The sequence below is a fragment of the Tasmannia lanceolata genome, unplaced genomic scaffold (assembly GCF_043159265.1).
Source record: "Tasmannia lanceolata isolate RefF3 unplaced genomic scaffold, GAP_Taslan_0.1 ptg000008l, whole genome shotgun sequence".
Lineage (NCBI taxonomy): Eukaryota > Viridiplantae > Streptophyta > Magnoliopsida > Canellales > Winteraceae > Tasmannia > Tasmannia lanceolata.
The window spans coordinates 6824966-6842812 of record NW_027518685.1 but is presented as its reverse complement, the minus strand read 5'-3'; the positions used below and the strand labels follow the sequence as shown (position 1 = coordinate 6842812).

The following is a 17847-nucleotide window of genomic DNA, read 5'->3' as shown; positions in this document are numbered from 1 at the left end:
AGTTAAAGAGTGAAGTAGAAGTAGAGTCTAGATGGTAGGGTGTTTGGTAATCAAAAGTAGTTCCGAAGAGGAAGATGATCTAGTCTCATGAACAAGGCAACTACTCGGGTGATGCCTTTAGGTGCCATTTGGATTACATGAATAACATTTCTTGTGAAAAATATTTTCCTATGTATTTTTTCCACAATTTAAAAGGAATGATTTGGTTATGATGAAATATACATCCAGCTATAATCACGAAATTTGGTGATTATAAACGGATTGTGCGCGATTGTGTGCGTTCGGGGGCGGAGATTTACTAATTTCCGAGTCTTTTTTCCATAAGTACCCCCAAATATTTTCATATATGACAACTTTAACCCCCATAAAAGCATTCGCTTTTTCCAAAACCCTAACTCCATCCCTATCTCTCAAACTCTCGACGACCCTAATCTCTCTCGACGAACTCTAATCTAAGAACCCTAATCGACGAACCCTAATCTCTCTCTCTCTCGACGAACCCTAATCTATCTCTCTCTCTCTCTCGATCAACACTAATGGAGAACCCTAGCTCTTGAAGAACGTCTGATTTCCTTCAAGCTTTCAAGAAAACCTATTCATCTCTTCAAGCTCTTGACGAGCCCTAATCTCTCATTGCGAAATAAAGGGCGAAAAAAAAAAAAACAGGTAAAGCTCTAACTATGTTCTTCTTCTCTGTCTTGTTTGGTCCTCGTAAGAAAAAAAGAAAGAGTAGAAAAAACACAGTTTTTAAATGTAAATAAAACGTTCTGTCTTTCTAGATTGCCTTCTATGTCTCTTTTTTCCTCTTAATTTCATTCCTCTTTTAGTATTCGAACTGTTCGAAGGGAAATTTCACTTGATTCTTGTTTAAGTTCTCGTTTTTTTTTCCATAATTTTTTCTGGTTTTGTGCTGAATTCAATAGAAAAATTGTGTTAGGGTTAGAGTTTTTGTTTTTGTAAGCATTTCATTTGATTTTTAGAGCTGGAGAATTTTGAATTACGTCTTGAAAAATAATGACAGCCATCAGATTTTTTTGTTCTCTTGCTGTAATTTTTTCTTTTTCTTATTTCTAGGGTTTGGGATTTAATCTGATTTGGCCATCGATTTCCCACTTGCGCTGAATTCAGACACGAGTAGAAGAAAAAGGGAGTGGTGGAGATACTGTTTGTACTTTTAATGTAGATGTTTTAATCGTGATATAAACGGGACCACCATGATCCTGTATGCATTCTCTGTATATAATGCGATATGTGTGTGTAGGGAGGGCAATGCAGAATTACTTTCATTCTGAATCCATGGTTGGACCATGCAAAATAGAGACGCCGAATTTTTATATTCATTAGTTCTAAAGAATTATAGGTGTTCACTTTTGAGATGTCTTGATTTTCTGCTTTATTTATGTATACTTATATAGTATCCTTGTGGTCTTTCTAGATTCTAGGTTTTCCTTTGGTTTTTGGACAGCTCTTTCTTAGTCTGGTCCAATGTACATGTTCTTCATTGAAGTTACTTGTACTATATAAATCCAAAGACATGGACATTGAGGGGGCTTATTTCTATGATAATGACATTCCCTTTTCTATGATTTGATTGCCCTTGATCTGTATCTTTTGCTTTCCACAGTTCATTTAACTTTATGTTTTACTGAAGATGTACTTTAAATTGCCTTATGAAATGAAGTTGTTAATGGGGGTATGAAGAAATGAAGAAAAGACAGCTCAGTTTGTGCAAATATTAAAACATGGTTGTGCTGATATCCCCTTTTTCCCCTAATGTATTATCATATCTGGCTGTTGTTTTTCCCTTATCTTAATAGCATAACATTTGTTATAGAAGTGTTTTGAATTTTGATCCCGATTGTTTGTTTGTATACTGTCTGTAGCGTGTACTTGATGCTCTTTCCCCCTCGGTGCTTGGAGGAACTTGTGCTATACCTGGAGCATTTGGTTGTGGGAAAACTGTCATTATTCAAGCTCTTTCAAAGGTAGGTTTGTAATTATTTACATGGAGCCTTATTTCGAGATCCCAATGTCAGAATGTGCTGATCAATGGAGCTCCTGCACCTAATAGTGTTTGAATGCAGTGCTCCAATTCTGACACTGTGATTTATGTTGGTTGTGGAGAAAGAGGAAATGAAATGGCAGAGGTACGTGGTAGCTTTGTCTCTCTTTATCCTGTATCATTGGCATTTTCTGTTTATCTTGTCATGTTAGATTTTGAATTACTTAATTTATCTAGGTTCTTATGGATTTCCCTCAATTGACAATGACATTGTCCATTTCCCCCTCCACCTTTGATTGGGTTAGGATGATCCTATAGGGCTGATTTTTGGTTCACACCCTATCCATGGAAGGGCCTTTCAAATGAATGCTTTGGATCACCCCAAAAATGTGGGCCACATGGGTTTTTGAAGCAGCTGCTCAGATAGCTTATCTGAGCAGCTGCTAACAAACTATATATATATATATATATATATATATATATATATATACGGGGAAACATTTTATGCGCGATACCTCAGATAAGTTATCTGAGCAAGAGCTCAAAAAATCATATGGGCCCACATTGTTTGGATGATCCAAAGCATTCATTTGACAGGCCCTTATATAGATAGGGTGTGCCCAAAAAATCAGCTCCATAGGATCATCCTAAGCCTTCGATTTTTGGAGGTTAAAAATGGACAGATTTGTGGAAGTTTATACCCATCCACTTTAACCTCCACAAATCGAAGGGCTAGGATAATCCTGAGGAGCAGATTTTTTGTGCACACTCTATCTATCTTTGGACTATCCAAATGAATGCTTTGTATCATCCAAACAATGTGGGCCCATATGTTTTTTTGAGCTCTTGCTCAGATAACTTATCTGAGGTATCGTGCAGAAAACATTTCTCCTATATATATATATATATGGGAAAGGTGTGCGTACTCGGTCGAGTAGATAAGCTTATCTATTCGGTCGGTATATATATATATATATATATATATATATATATATATATATATATATATATATATATGGGAAAGGTGTGCGTACTCGGTCGAGTAGATAAGCTTATCTACTCGGTCGGGTTAAAAACAGTGGGGGCCCACATTTTTGGGGTGATCCAAACCATTCATTTGAAAGGCCCTTACCTAGATAGGGTGTCCACAAAAAATCAGCCCCATAGATCATCTTAACCCATCCAACAGTGGAGGGAAAAATGGGCAGATTTGTGGACAAGCTGTGTTTGTCCATTTTTCCCCATTTTCCCTCCACTGTTGCATGGGTTAGGATGATCCTATGGGGCTGATTTTTTGTGGACACCCTATCTAGGTAAGGGCCTTTCAAATGAATGGTTTGGATCACCCCAAAAATGTGGGCCCCCACTGTTTTTAACCCGACCGAGTAGCTTATCTACTCGACCGAGTACGCACACCTTTCCCTATATATATATGATTTATTTGACATTTTGAATTTAATCAAGCACATGTGTCAACACGTGTTGGTAGACACGCTTCTCGACACGTATTGACATTCCTTTTGACACTCATAAACATACTGCTAGAACAATCAATTGTGTCGAGACGTTAATGTACCGTGTCACTTGTCAAGTGAAATACTATTTATTAACGAATATTTATATTGTATTTACCTCTTCTTTTATCATTAAGTCTTATTTTATTATTAACTCTTCTTTAACTACTATTTGTTGTTAACCCCCCTTCCCATAAACCTAAAACACTAAACAAACACTTCTAATCTGATATTCATTGTATCCTATAGGTCTCTCTTTCTTCATGCATATTGGAGACTGAAGATAACTAGATTCAATTGATGAATGCACTGTTATTTGATTATCTCGTATTTCTTTGAGACTTATAGCTGATTAATCCTAAGATTTATTAGTTAGTTAAATGAGTACCATTTTTATTTTGTCACAGATCATGGTTAGTAATCAATAATTTTATATGTAAATACACGTACAGGCATGTCCCCATTAGTAATCAGTAATTTTATTCGTCGCAAAAGGCATTTCGCGGATGGTCTGTTGCATCTGACAGCAGCCATCTCGTGAATGAAGACAAAATCTTCTGAAAGTGAGCCTCTGTGGCTGCTGTTAGACAGACCATCTGCGAAATGCCTTTTCGATGGATGCTAGCAAATCCCTATATGCGTGTGTGTGTGTGTATGAATAAAATATGTCCCATTTATCTTATTTTGGCAAGCCAAAGACTCCCAAAACAAAAATTCCACTTACTAGTCGTGTAAGGATACATGTTTTGCTAATGGAAGCCAGTATTACTATCGAGTCACTGTATTTTCGAAAAAAAAGGATACATGTTTGCAAACCAATTATCAAAATAATTTCTAAATAAAAAGTAAACATGCCAATTCAAATGCAGTTCAAGAATGCCTAGACATGTGACAAATACTAACAAGACCGTTAGTTCTTGGTTTGAGCACGTGCTCCCAGAAACAAACCTTCTAGTTTCTTCAGAACTGAGGGAACTTCCTCTTGGGTAAGATCCGCAGCAATTGGAACAATTTCACATTCAAGCTTTTCTCCAAGTGCTAAAGAAAGACAGACCTACATAAGAGCAAGAGAATAGTTTGATATTAAAAAAAAGGTATAATAATGAAGAAAAGAATTAATACCAAATTTAGGGGACTTCCTGGGTTTCCTCAATAGTTGCAATCAGAAATCTAGGTTTCATAATAAAGTCAGATGGGTTCAATAGAACAAGTTTCTTACGATCTAAGTGGGGGCATGTCCACGTATGGAACTAGGTGGGACTCAACTTGCTATTTTACAAGTTTAAAAGGTCTACCCTAATGTGTTCTATCAGTCTTGAAGTATCGAGGCTTTTGGTGTATTAGTTAAGTACCTAACATTTGGTATCATAGCAGCCACCGCGTTACAAGTTAAAGTCACATAAGGGCGACCTCTGGAGAGGACTACATTGGGAGGGCTACTTGTTAGAAAAAGTTACGATGAAAGTCACCAGAGTGAAAGTTTTCGGAGAGTGGACTACAACAGAAGAGACGGCCTGCGGAAAGGCCTACCTGCAAAAAAGACGAGAGTGAAGGCCGTCACAGAGTAGGTCGCCGAGGACGGAGAATGTGGAAGCGTGGGGGAATGTTGGTTGCACAAACTCTCAGGGCATTCATTGGAATTTCAAATGCCAATGAATGCCAATTACTTGTTTGGTTGCCAAAATTGCAATGAAATTGTACTTGACTCCCCAACATGTTTGAGACGTCATTATTTCTTTTTTTCCTATGTGGCGCTCATGTGGCACTAATGTCCCCCACACATCATCCAACCAAATTCTACCAAATTAAAAAGAAATTTGTACAATTTTTCTGAGACAACTAATAAGAATGCATTTACATATTGCAAATGTTATCAATACTACTGTACTTTGATGAGGGCACTCCTCACTTTATTAAAAGTACGGTATGGCTGCCACCATAGGATGATTCAAACCGTCCATTAGATGAGCCACAGCCTAAATAGGTTGTGCCCCAAAAATCATTTCCATAGGTTGATCCTAACCCTCCGATCTGAATGTTAGAGGGTTGATCTTAACCCTCCAATATATCAACAGCTTTACCATCCTTGAAGAAAAGGAAAGAATGTGCAGCAGAATTGGAATTGTCCACTGAAATTTCAGGTTGCTCTTCAGCTTCAACCCTGAAGAAATTGGCATGGGGGAAATTGGTTCAGAGATGGAAAAAGACTTGATCCATCAGCCTGGAAGCTGTGGATTACATCTTTCTGAATAGTTTTATCAGTGCTACTATTTGCATGGATCTTCATGAAAAAAGCCAGCAAGCATTAGCAGATTCAATTAAAAAATGAACACCAAACCTTTTTCAAATGTCTTAATGCTTTCATTATCAGAGGGAATCCTCATATTAGGACCTTATATTGTTCCAAAGACATCATAAAATATATTGGAAATAGTAAATACAGTTGTGTTAAATAAAACAAAGACAGAAATGCTCAACTGTTCAACCAACATCAATAGGATAACTTTTAGTGCTTCTTGAAGTTTTTGGGATATTCGATTCCTGAAAAAGTTAATGAAAATACTAAAATATCCTAAGCTCTACAGGTAGACAAAGAATTTTTTTTAGATCCTTGAATAAATGGAATGAGGATTTAGAGCCTCCATTTCCTACTTGAAACAGCTACTTCCTGTGGATGTTTCTTTAATTTATAGAAATTATTCATTTATAGAAATTAAGCATGTGGCTGTTCTGTACTGCAAAAATGTGCCACAAAATGGCCTACTTGTGAAATTCCATAGCAAATCCCAAGAAATACATATTCATTATGTGCGTGACCCACTTCTATATTTTTCACAGACCATGAAGGACTAAATCCAGTACATAAAAAAAATTGAAGACAACTATAAATTTACATTTGAGCTATAAAAAACAGAGGAGATAAACATTTGAAAATATTCACCTCATCCCAGCACGATGTTAAGATGTTCTTTATCCAAACGCATAGCTCAAGCAGGATCGCAAACCTACACCGAAATAGAGACAAATGGCTACAAATCAAACACATAAACCAATGAAGAAGGTTGGATGACCACAATCAAGTGGATTTGAAGGTAAAAAAAAGAAGTTGAAAGCATGTCAAAGTTGATCTCTCACTGGTAATCTTACACCATCAATGCAAGTAGTATTTATTTGTTCAGTTGTTTCTTCTGCAACATAAAAGAGAAAAGACCTTATAACAGACAACTGAGGAAAGATATGGATGTTCTAAGAATTGAATAGAAGAGAAACATTAAAAAGAGAGAGAAAACGAAAAGGCAGCCATGCAAAAAGACAACTGAGGAAAGAGATGGATGTTCTAAGAATTGAATAGAAGAGATACATTAAAAAGAGAGAGAAAACGAAAAGCTAGCCATGCAAAAAGGGTGATTTCTCACCCTCATGTAAATTAATATTTAGTTCTTCAGATGTATCTTCTCCAACATAAAAGGGGAAAGAGCTGGAACCAAAATCAAGAAAGCCAGCAAAGGGTGATTTATCACCATATTTTTTTTATGACATTTTCACGCTCAATCTAAACAATAAACTTATATCTTGGGAACGAAATCATGGGAAACTACTAAGGACAAAGAATGAAAATGAGGAGATCACAGGATTGAAATAGAACCAAATAAACAAGCAGAAGAGCACCTAAATCAATGATGAAATATGTCAAAACAGAGTAAGAGAGAGAGGCAATCCCGAAGCATTCTTATAGGCTCTGTTCACTTCTTTTCCCTGGAAAACAACCTTTTTTTCCCTGGCAAGACCTTGACAAGACAAAATTTCTGTGTTCACTTCTTTTCCAGGGAAAAATATTATCAGATGTGGAATTTCTTATTTAAAAGCTGAAAATGACGTGGAAATTGACTTTTTCCTTGTTACTCGAGATTTGGTTTCCGATTAAATATATCGGAAAGAGGCTTTCCAAGGAAAACGAAACCTTTTCCTTGACAGTTTCCTTGGATTCCATTTCCTTCTACCATGTCACCCGGAAGGGAAAGGAAAACGAAATCCTTTCCTTTCCTTTCCGGCCTCTGTTCACTTCTTTTCCCTAGTGCTGTTTTCCCTGGAAAACAGCCTTTTTTTTCCTTGACAAGACCTTGACAAGATAGAATTTCTGTGTTCACTTCTTTTCCATGGAAAAATATTATCAGATGTGGAATTTCTTATTTAAAAGCTGAAATGACGTGGAAATTGACTTTTTCCCTGTTACTCGAGATTTGGTTTCCGATTAAATATATCGGAAAGAGGCTTTCCAAGGAAAACGAAACCTTTTCCTTGACAGTTTCCCTGGATTCCTTTTCCTTCTACCATGTCACCTGGAAGGGAAAGGAAAACGAAATCCTTTCCTTTCCTTTCCGGCCTCTGTTCACTTCTTTTCCCTGGTGCTGTTTTCCCTGGAAAACAACCTTTTTTTTCCCTGACAAGAACTTGACAAGACAAAATTTCTGTGTTCACTTCTTTTCCATGGAAAAATATTATCAAATATGGAATTTCTTATTTGAAAGCTGAAATGACGTGGAAATTGACTTTTTCCCTGTTACTCGAGATTTGGTTTCCGATTAAATATATCGGAAAGAGGCTTTCCAAGGAAAACGAAACCTTTTCCTTGAAAGTTTCCCTGGATTCCTTTTCCTTTTGCCATGTCACCTGGAAAGGAAAGGAAAACGAAATCCTTTCCTTTCCTTCCCGGGGAAAAAAAGTGAACAGAGCCTTAAGGAAAATGTTTCGTTTTCCTTGGAAAGCCTCTTTCCGATAGATTTAATCGGAAACCAAATCTCGAGTAACAGGGAAAAAGTCAATTTCCACTTCATTTTCAGCTTTTAAATAAGAAATTCCACATCTGATAATATTTTTCCCTGGAAAAGAAATGAACACAGAAATTCTGTCTTGTCAAGGTCTTGTCAGGGAAAAAAAAGGCTGCACCAAGGAAAAGAAGTGAACAGAGCCATAAAGTAAAACTGAAACTACTAAGAACAAACAATGGAATGGAAAATTATAGAGGAAAGTATCACCAACTATTACCAAAAACAACGGTCTGGATATCATTATAGGAAAAATTCCAAGAAGCCCATCAACAGAAGACATTGAAACCCCAATAGAATGAAAATAGACCTTTAAAAGAAGTATATGAAGGAATTAATTTCAAAAAATACAACTGCAATGAGATGAAATCATATGAAAATAGCAAAAAGGTCTCTTTGTATTGATTATGAGAATGCTACTACATTGTGTTGATTTCAGATGGATTATAACATGGCATTGTGAAGCGGTAATTTGGTTATCCAAAAAAAAAATAAAATTAACATAGTGAAGAAGGGGTCCATTATAGATATTGGAAGTTCATAAGCTACCAAACTTGGAAGATGTTGAGAGCCCAGTTGTTCCCCAGGTTAGGCTTCATACTTCACCTATACAATTTCATGTATATTACAGTTAGCATTTGTACTTTGTGATGGTAAAAAAATAGTCAAACCCCAAGGCATCTAGGCCTTTATGAAGATAAAGATTGGACAATAGAAGGTAAACAATTGGAATTAGAAGTACATAATCAGTAATGATCTAATGCTATATTCCAAATATGAGATGAATGCAAAATGTGTGAATAGAATGACAATAAGGCAATTATTAGCAAATCAATGGAAAATGAGGTCACTCCAATCCTAATTTCCCCAAAATGAGCCAACTGTCAGCAGCTGTAAAGAGTTTAAAAAAAAGTGAATAGAATCAGGGACCAAAATTAATATCCTAAGCAGCATGTATGAAATTTCAAAAAAGAATTTTTGAAAAGAGTTTTTCCAAAAAGATTTTTTTTTTAATAAAAGAGTTACACTGGATAGGTAAAAGGGAAATGAGTACTCATCATCAGGCCTGAATGAATGGAATGATAAACAAAGACAATTAAATGTAAAAAAAAATGATAAACTGAACCTTGTAGGATGCCCCGGCTATATCATACAAATACAAATACGAATTTAAGATAAGAACATATCAATGAGCTTACGTTGGAGAAAAAAGAGCCACATAGTTCAATAGAACGAAACCAACTGGCAGCCACATGATCCTTCAAAAGAAAAACAAATAGAACAAAATTACTTATCTGACTAATGACCATGGTTTTAAATTTCGGTGGAAAACGAAACGAAATTCACAGTGAGTCGGAAAAGTAACCAAACGTCGCCGAAACGTTTCGGAAATTTTTACAAGATTTCGTTCGAAATTTCGTACCGAAACCGAAACGTTTCGGTTTCGCTGATGACCGAAACCGAAACCGAGATTTAAAACCTTGCTAATGACATAAATTATGCATTCTAATGACATAAATTACTAACATAGAACAATGAAAGCAGACATTAGTAGAGATGTTTTTGTAAGCTTATATCTAAAGGTTTGTAGGTGCTTGAGCGAGAGGAGGCCAAAGAGGAGGCCACATCAGTAGTGAAAATTATTTCCCCATCTAGCTATATATGTATAGAATATAGATATAGGCCCATATCCACATTCGAAGAAAATTCCCCAGGAATGGTATTAGCTCCTCGAAAATCCCCTCAGGAGTGGCATTAGTTCGTGGGGTAATTCAAAGAGCAGTTGGAATATCCTTAGAAGCCAAAAACATGAAAAGCATTCCATCAAAGAACTATGCGTCAAATAAAATCGTACTGAAATGCATAAAAAATGAAAAGAAAAAAAGGAAATAGATACCATTAAAAGAAGAAGAAGAGAAGAAAAGGAAACATATGAAATTGGTAACACATTAATTTTCTGGAGTGCCTTTGTTTCATTGATGTTTCAATTGCTTCTCTAGAGGGAGAAGATTGTTAGTCATGGAAAGAAACTCCATTTTTTCTAAACAAAACAGACAGATTCTCCGTTAGGTGTAATTGCTTCCCTTGCATGTACAAACAATGGAAATGGATTGATCAACCTGCTGTCACAAACAAAAAATAAAAAACATTTCGACTAAAGATCAAAACAGTTAAATCATCCAAACTTAGAGAAACCGATGAAGCACCTTTGCCAAACACCCATAAAAAATGCTGCAACAATCGTTGAAGTGTTCCATCGCATAAACTAAAATCATTAAGCATCCCAACGAATAGAAGGAAATTAACAGAAAGTTGAGAAATCTCAGGTAATATGTAGGAGAATATGCATACCAATCTTGAAAAAATTACAGCAGATGCAAATCCAGATCCGTCCATGCAAGCACCTGCATCCTTGAAACATCAAAGAAAAACACCCAAATTGCGAAGAAAAGAGAAAGAGATCGGTGAGATCCTCTGTCACCAGATATGGAGGAGAAGAAGAAGTGCATAGAGAGATCTGTGGGAGGGTGAAACTTGGCCGCTAGATAGATACGCGTGGAGATAGTAAAAGAAGGAGTAAATCCCTTAATTTTAGCATACTTAGAATTCTCAGGGGAAGTGGAAACGTTGGCTTTGAAACTTGTGAAGAGAAGTAATTAAAGGCTTTTGGAAAACGAAAAGAGAGGCTAGAAGGTGGGGGCGCTGAGATGGGGCGACCAACCGAAACCGAGAGAGAGAGAGAGAGAGAGAGAGAGAGAGAGAGAGAGAGAGAGAGAGAGAGAGAGAGAGAGAGAGAGAGAGTCTTGTGAGAAAATATCAAAAATCTCGCGGAGATTTTAGGCCTAACGCGTGCAATATATGTTTGGCCTCTCTCTCTCTCTCTCTCTCTCTCTCTCTCATGTGAAGACGAATGGTAGGCTGACACATAAGGCAAGGGAAAACGAAAAAAATAAGCGAAAACCAAAAAAATATATGCGTGGATGCAGGGGAGGCTGACACGTAGGCATGAACAGTACTTTACCTTTCCTCTTTATTATATATATATATATATATATATATATATATATATATATATATAGTGAAATGATTTCAACACAAACATGTTTGATACAAGAGGCTCATGTTTCTTGTCTTTTATACTTAAAGAGCTGTAAAAGGGTTTTTACTATCTCAAAAAGCACTTAACTGACAATTAAATGCTAAAAGATAAGATACATGAGCGTCTTGTATCAAAACATAGTTGTGCTGAAATCATTTCCCTATATATATATATATATATATATTGGTTTGAAACTTCAAATAAGTTCCTTGCTTGAATGTTTTTCTTAACAATCTCCGAACCTGAACTGATTGCAACACACGTTAATCAACAATCAAACCAAGAACTATATACAAAAAGCTTTCCATAAAATTCCAATAAGGAAGCTTTGGAATTATTTGACTTCCTGCCTCCCTGATTCTTCCTTTCCTTCTTTTGCTTTGTTTGGCTGCTTTCTTTTCTTCTCCTTGTTCTAACCATCTCGGTCCTTTTCCTAGTTAATAAAATCAGCCGCCATTCAAAAAATAAAATAAAATGCCAATAAGGAATTGCAATTACAATGTGCAATTCTTGATCTGAATACTGAATTGATTACCAATGATAAACATTAATGAAAGAAGACACTTTGGATGTCCAAGGCATTTCATGTGTATTGAATTGCTACCTAATTTAAAACCGATATGTTATTTGTATTAAATCCTCACTTTTTTTTTTGAAAGATAATACTGATGGTTTTCTTCAATGACAGTTTTCATCCTCTCAAATAGCAGTTTTTGCTGGCCATAGTCAGCAGTCAAAAGTTAAAAGGGAATTGCTAGCGTCCATCGCAAAAAGCTTTTCACGGCTGGTCTGTCGCACGTCAGACCAGCCACCTCGTGAATGGAGCCGATAGCAAATCCCAAGTTAAAATAAAGTACCTCTCAACAATAAGGAATTTATGTCACTGGTAACATAGAATAAAATATTAATCTTCACTTTTTCTCTCATGCTATTTAAATGGGTTCTTTTTAATGCTGTGCACTTTCCTCTTACATTGTCCAAACTTAGTTGATAGCCAATAGGATTTTCCAAGAAAAGTTTTAGCCTTATGTTTATGGAACATAAAGCATTAACCTCTGTTTCTCTTATTTTAGATATACAGACTCGACTCTCGAGCCAATACTGTTAAAGATGTATGGTCATGATGACTCCTAATAATAGAGTATGTTAAATATATATTTTAAGTTTCTGGCTGACACTTCAACGCTCATGATTTAGAATGCGTTCCTGAAATAGACAGGGCACACATCCCCCTTAAAGTTGAACCCAAGAATGAAGTGGTGTTTTATGGTTGTAAGCAATGGTCATCCCATAATGTGTTGAGGCATGTCTTTTTTATTTGAAATTCACCCAGTCGAAGTTGGTTGGGATGGGATCGGCATCGGACTCTTGGATATTAGGAGATGCAATCACGAGGGAGAGTGGGATTATCTGCCCTTTATGTATAATATTTGTTCATCGACAACCATCACTAGTGTCAAATATTAACTGCCAATTGCCGATAGTCACACGTATATTCTTGAATTTTATAAGAAAGTATTCTCGTTGATGCTGGGTTACCATTCACTGCTACATTTCATTACCATGAATCGAAGCACGGGGTACCAATGCCACCTTAATGAAAATTGAGGTTACAGTCCACAAACTCATTATGAGTTGTTGAATCATAATCATTCACAATTCCACAATGCAATCGAGCATGCTCGGATTTTTGAAGAAGCATTCTCGTATAATCAACAAAGAACTTGTGTACTTATTTGACAGGCTTATCGATATAGTGTTAGCTTGTTGCTACATTCGCAACCATTTTAGGGGAGCAATGCCAATTGATTCAATGGTAGATGAATTTGAATGAGTGTTACTCTCACAGGTCGTAGACTAGATGACTACCTTTTTACATTTTATGCTTTCTTTTCCATGTGGTTTTTACATCGGGTTTCAAATTGTTGTACACTTTGAACTTGAGTTGACATGTTTATGCTGGTTATGCTTAGTTGTGGTGGTTCTTTCCATGTGAATATATATTTTAATGTATTTGTTCTTTCATTGATTAAAATGAGTATGAATTGTGGCATTATTAGGGGATGGATACACCATGTGATCAAAGGAAAAAAGGGAAGAATATCATGTGGAATGGTGAAATGGACAAGGTATTGATAAATACCCTATTACATCAAGTTAGTGAGGGCAATAAAATCCCAAATGGCTTCAAGGACATTGCTTACAGTGCAGCGGTTAATGAGGTTAACCAGCATTTTGGGTTGCACCTCACAAAGGACCACATCAAGAACCGAGTGAAGACCCTCAAAGAGTCGTTTAAGTGTCTCAATAATATTGTGGGCCAAAGTGGGTTTGGTTGGGACAGTGTCACAAAGAGAATTTCCGTCTCCGAAGAAGTCTATGAGAACTATATTGTGGTAAGTACAATTTGCATGCATCGTTTAGTGATGTCAAATGATTGTGACTTCGCATTTGTCTTATATTTTTCCCTGTCTATGTTATAGGCACATCCAGAGTCGAAGAGATTTTTTACTCATCGCCATGAGTTGTATGAGGAGATGAAGGAAGTATTTGGGGAATGCTACGCCACCGGACAATCGACAAGGACTGACATGGACACACCGGATGAACAAAGGAGAGGGAAGAATATTGCATGGAGCAGTGAAATGGATAGGGTATTGATAAATACTCTATTACATCAAGTTAGTGAGGGTAATAAAATCCTAAATGGATTCAATGACGTTGCATACAATGCAGCGGTTAATGATGTTAACCAGCATTTTGGGTTGCAACTCACAAAGGACCACATCAAGAACCGAGTAACCACCCTAATAGAATCGTATAAGTGTCTCAATAACTTGGTGGGACAAAGTGGGTTTGGATGGGATAGTGTAACAAAGAGAATTTCTGTCTCTGAAGAAGTCTATAAGACCTACATTGTGGTAATTAGAATTTGCATGCATTGTTTACACTAACAATGATTATGACTTTGCTTTGTCTTATATTTTTCCCCATCTATGTTATAGGCACACCCAGAGTCAAAGAAATATTTTACTCAACGTCACGAGTTGTATGAGGAGATGAAGGAAGCATTTGGGGAAGGGTACGCCACTGGACAATGGACAAGGACTAATAGGGACACACCAAATGATCAAAGGAGAGGGAAGAATATTGTGTGGAGCAGTGAAATGGATAGGGTATTGATAAATTCCCTATTACATCAGGTCAATGAGGGTAATAAAATCCCAAATGGCTTCAAGGACGTTGCATATAATGCAACGCTTCAAGAGGTTAACAAGCATTTTGGACTCCGCCTCACAATGGACCACATCAAGAACCGAGTGAGGACCCTAAAATCATCTTTTATGAGTGTTAATAACTTAATGACCCAAGGTGGGTTTGGTTGGGATAGTGTAATGAAGAGAATTTCCGTCTCCGACGAAGCATATGAGAACTACATTGCGGTAAGTACATTATGTATTTTTCATTTATTGATTACAAATGATTATTACTTTACATTATCTTATATTTTTCTCCCCATCTTTATATAGGCTCACCCAGAGTCGACAAGATTATTTGCTCAGCGACATGAGTTTTACGAGGAGATGAAGGATCTATTTGGTGAAGATTATGCCACTAGACAATGGACTAGGACTACGAAGGATACATCAGATGATCACACCAAAAGAGGGAAGAACACTGTGTGGAGTAGTGAAATGGATAAGGTATTGATAATTACCCTATTACATCAAGTCAGTGAGGGCAATAAAATCCCAAATGGCTTTAAGGACGTTGCATACAATGCAGCAGTTCATAAGGTTAACCAACAGTTTGAGTTGCACCTGAATAAGGATCACATCAAGAACCGAGTGAAGACCCTGAAAGCAACTTATAAAAGTCTCAATGACTTGGTGGGCCAAAATGGGTTCGGCTGGGACAGTGTAAAAAAGAGAATTTCTGTCTCCGACGAAGCCTATGAGACCTACATCGCAGTAAGTACAATTTTTATGCATCATTTGCTAATGACTAATGTTTATGACTTTAATGGTGCCTTATTTTTCGCCCCATCTTTGTTATAGGCTCACCCAGAATCGAGAAGATTTTTCACTCAACGACATGAGTTGTATGAAGAGATGAAGGATGTATTTGGGGAATACCAATGGACTAGGACTAACAGAGATGTTAGAGTTCGTACCCAAAGGGATTCTGGCGATGGAGACAGCTCTTCTCCATGCACACCTCTCACCCAAAATGTGGGATTGGAGTTGGACGACCTAGGAGGCAATGACAAGTTGGTGATACCTTATGAGCAGAGTCCTATGACAGAGGGTAGCAGGGGTGGTACAACATCATCTCCAGTGGTAGATGGTAGCAAAGGTGGGACTTCAGGGCGGCAAGGGAAGCGGCCTCATGATGCATATTTGGAGACCATGGAGAAGGTTGCCAACAGCATCAGTGAAATGGCAGCTGCCATCAATAAACGGCCACATACTACACTTGATAGTTCAAAGCTCTTCGCACAAGTCCAGGAGGTGGATGGTTTTGAAAGTGACTTCCTTGACTCCGTCTTCGAGTATCTTAGTGTTCACCCCGAGCAAGCCCGAATATTCATGGCGTATGACATCGAGCGAAGGAAGAAGTACCTCAACCGTTATGTAGCGAGTCATGGCGAATAATAATATTTGGGTGAAGTTGAGTTGGTCATTTCTTTGGATTAGTGTTAATTTTTATGTTACTTTCAGTTTGACGCTCCTATTTATGGACATGCTTTAGTTTTAATATTAGTTTAGTAAATTTTTGGTGCATGAAATATGTTGTGATTGTTGACATCGTTTGCTTATTTAATGTAACCTCAGTGATGTATCATTGCCATATGTTGCTGGTAAACTATTTAGTTATTAGTCAGTTATATAGACCCATACACATAAAAAAATCATCTTACTAGGGGTGTAAACGAGCCGAGCCTGGCTCGGCTCGGCTCGGCTCATTAAGCTCAATACCTGAGCTCGGGCTCGGCTCGGCTCGGCTCGGCCGGGCTCGCGAGCCTTACCGAGCTCGTTAATGGATGCAAGCAAGGAGCCAACACCATCTTAAAAAGGAATAGAAATGTTGTTGCAGCGGGGAGGGAAGCAAGAATTCGTTGCTTTCCATTACTCATTCCGAAAACTCTACCCAAAATCAGTAAAATAAAAGCCCAAATCTGTAAAATCAAAACCCTGAAATCTATAAAATATAAACCTAAAACCCTATCCAAAATATGAAGAAGAACCCTAAAACCTTGTAAATATGTAAAATCAAAACCCTAAACCCTAAATATGTAAAATCAAAAACCCAAAACCCTCTGAAATTGAAACCTGAAGCCCAACTCTGTAAAATCCAAACCCAAAACCCTACCCAAAATATGAATAAGAAGCTTTTAAAACAAAAACCCCAACCCAAAATCTGGAAAAAGATAAGAGAATGGAAGAAAAAAACCAAGTTGAGAGAGAGAGAGAGTGGGGGGGGGGGGGGGGGGGGGGGAGATGATTGGAGGTGCCGACGAGCCGTGAGGAATCTGATGAGGGAGGCGCCGGCGAGTTGGGCTGGGGAAGTGCTAGGGCAGAGAGAGAGAGAGAGAGAGAGAGAGAGAGAGAGAGAGACGGCATGGAAAAATCCCCCTTTAACATTTTTGTGAATGGCTCACTGCTCGAGGATAAATTCACCGTTTTTAATGTTTCCTTTACCTTTGAAATTTGACTATTTAACAAAAACGTCAGAGGAGGGGGGGGGGGGGGGGGGAGGGAATATCACTGCCCACAAAAAAAGGTCTCTCGATATTGTGGATTAAAACGAGCCGAGCCTGGCCTAGCTCGGGCTTGGCTCGTTAAGGATTCGAGCTGAGCCCTTACCGAGCCGAGCTTGAGCGAGCTTCCAAGCCCGAGCCAAAATTGACACCCCTACATCTTACAGATTCTATAGTCAAAGAAAATCATATAGATTCATGCATAAAAAAACCCATCTTACAAATTCTTTTTTTTTAATTTTTTTTTGAAAGAGAAATCTTTCAAATTCTATAGCAAGGAAAATCATAATCATGTGTACATGTTTATTAGGTTAGGACAAAAATGAATTATTTGAGCTGGTTTTATGGGTGTCCAGATGCATAACGATCTTATCATATTATCAAAAAATAATCATTTCATAATATGATATGTTGAGAAAAAATCCGCTGGGCAAATATGATCCGATCGTGTACAAATTAAACGGAATGATAAAATAAACAAACAAGTCATAAGATGAACACCAAGATTTTACGTGGTTCGGCCAAGCCTACTCCACGGGCGAGAAACACGATCTTCTACTATGAGAAAAACAATATACAAGGATTACAATGGATTAAACCCAAACCCAAAACCCGCAACCCTTTTCTTGGTTCTCAAACCCAAG

At 37.4% G+C, this 17847-nt stretch overlaps 1 protein-coding gene across 4 annotated transcripts; it reads left to right on the top strand.

Annotated features, from left to right (window-relative positions):
* Nucleotides 1-376: 376 nt before the first annotated feature.
* Nucleotides 377-16231, top strand: LOC143884142 (uncharacterized). Of its 4 annotated transcripts, none has more exons than XM_077387555.1 (8): nt 377-666; nt 1884-1985; nt 2085-2147; nt 13503-13838; nt 13926-14363; nt 14448-14885; nt 14973-15413; nt 15501-16231. In XM_077387555.1, exons 3-8 carry the CDS (start codon nt 2139-2141, stop codon nt 16095-16097), a joined length of 2259 nt encoding a protein of 752 aa, XP_077243670.1. In that variant the 5' UTR covers nt 377-666; nt 1884-1985; nt 2085-2138; the 3' UTR covers nt 16098-16231. The 4 variants fall into 4 exon arrangements, with proteins under 4 accessions (XP_077243670.1, XP_077243669.1, XP_077243671.1 ...); XM_077387554.1 differs by having other exon boundaries at nt 2072-2147; XM_077387556.1 differs by lacking the exon at nt 377-666 and adding an exon at nt 1728-1745 and having other exon boundaries at nt 13926-14096.
* Nucleotides 16232-17847: the final 1616 nt, after the last annotated feature.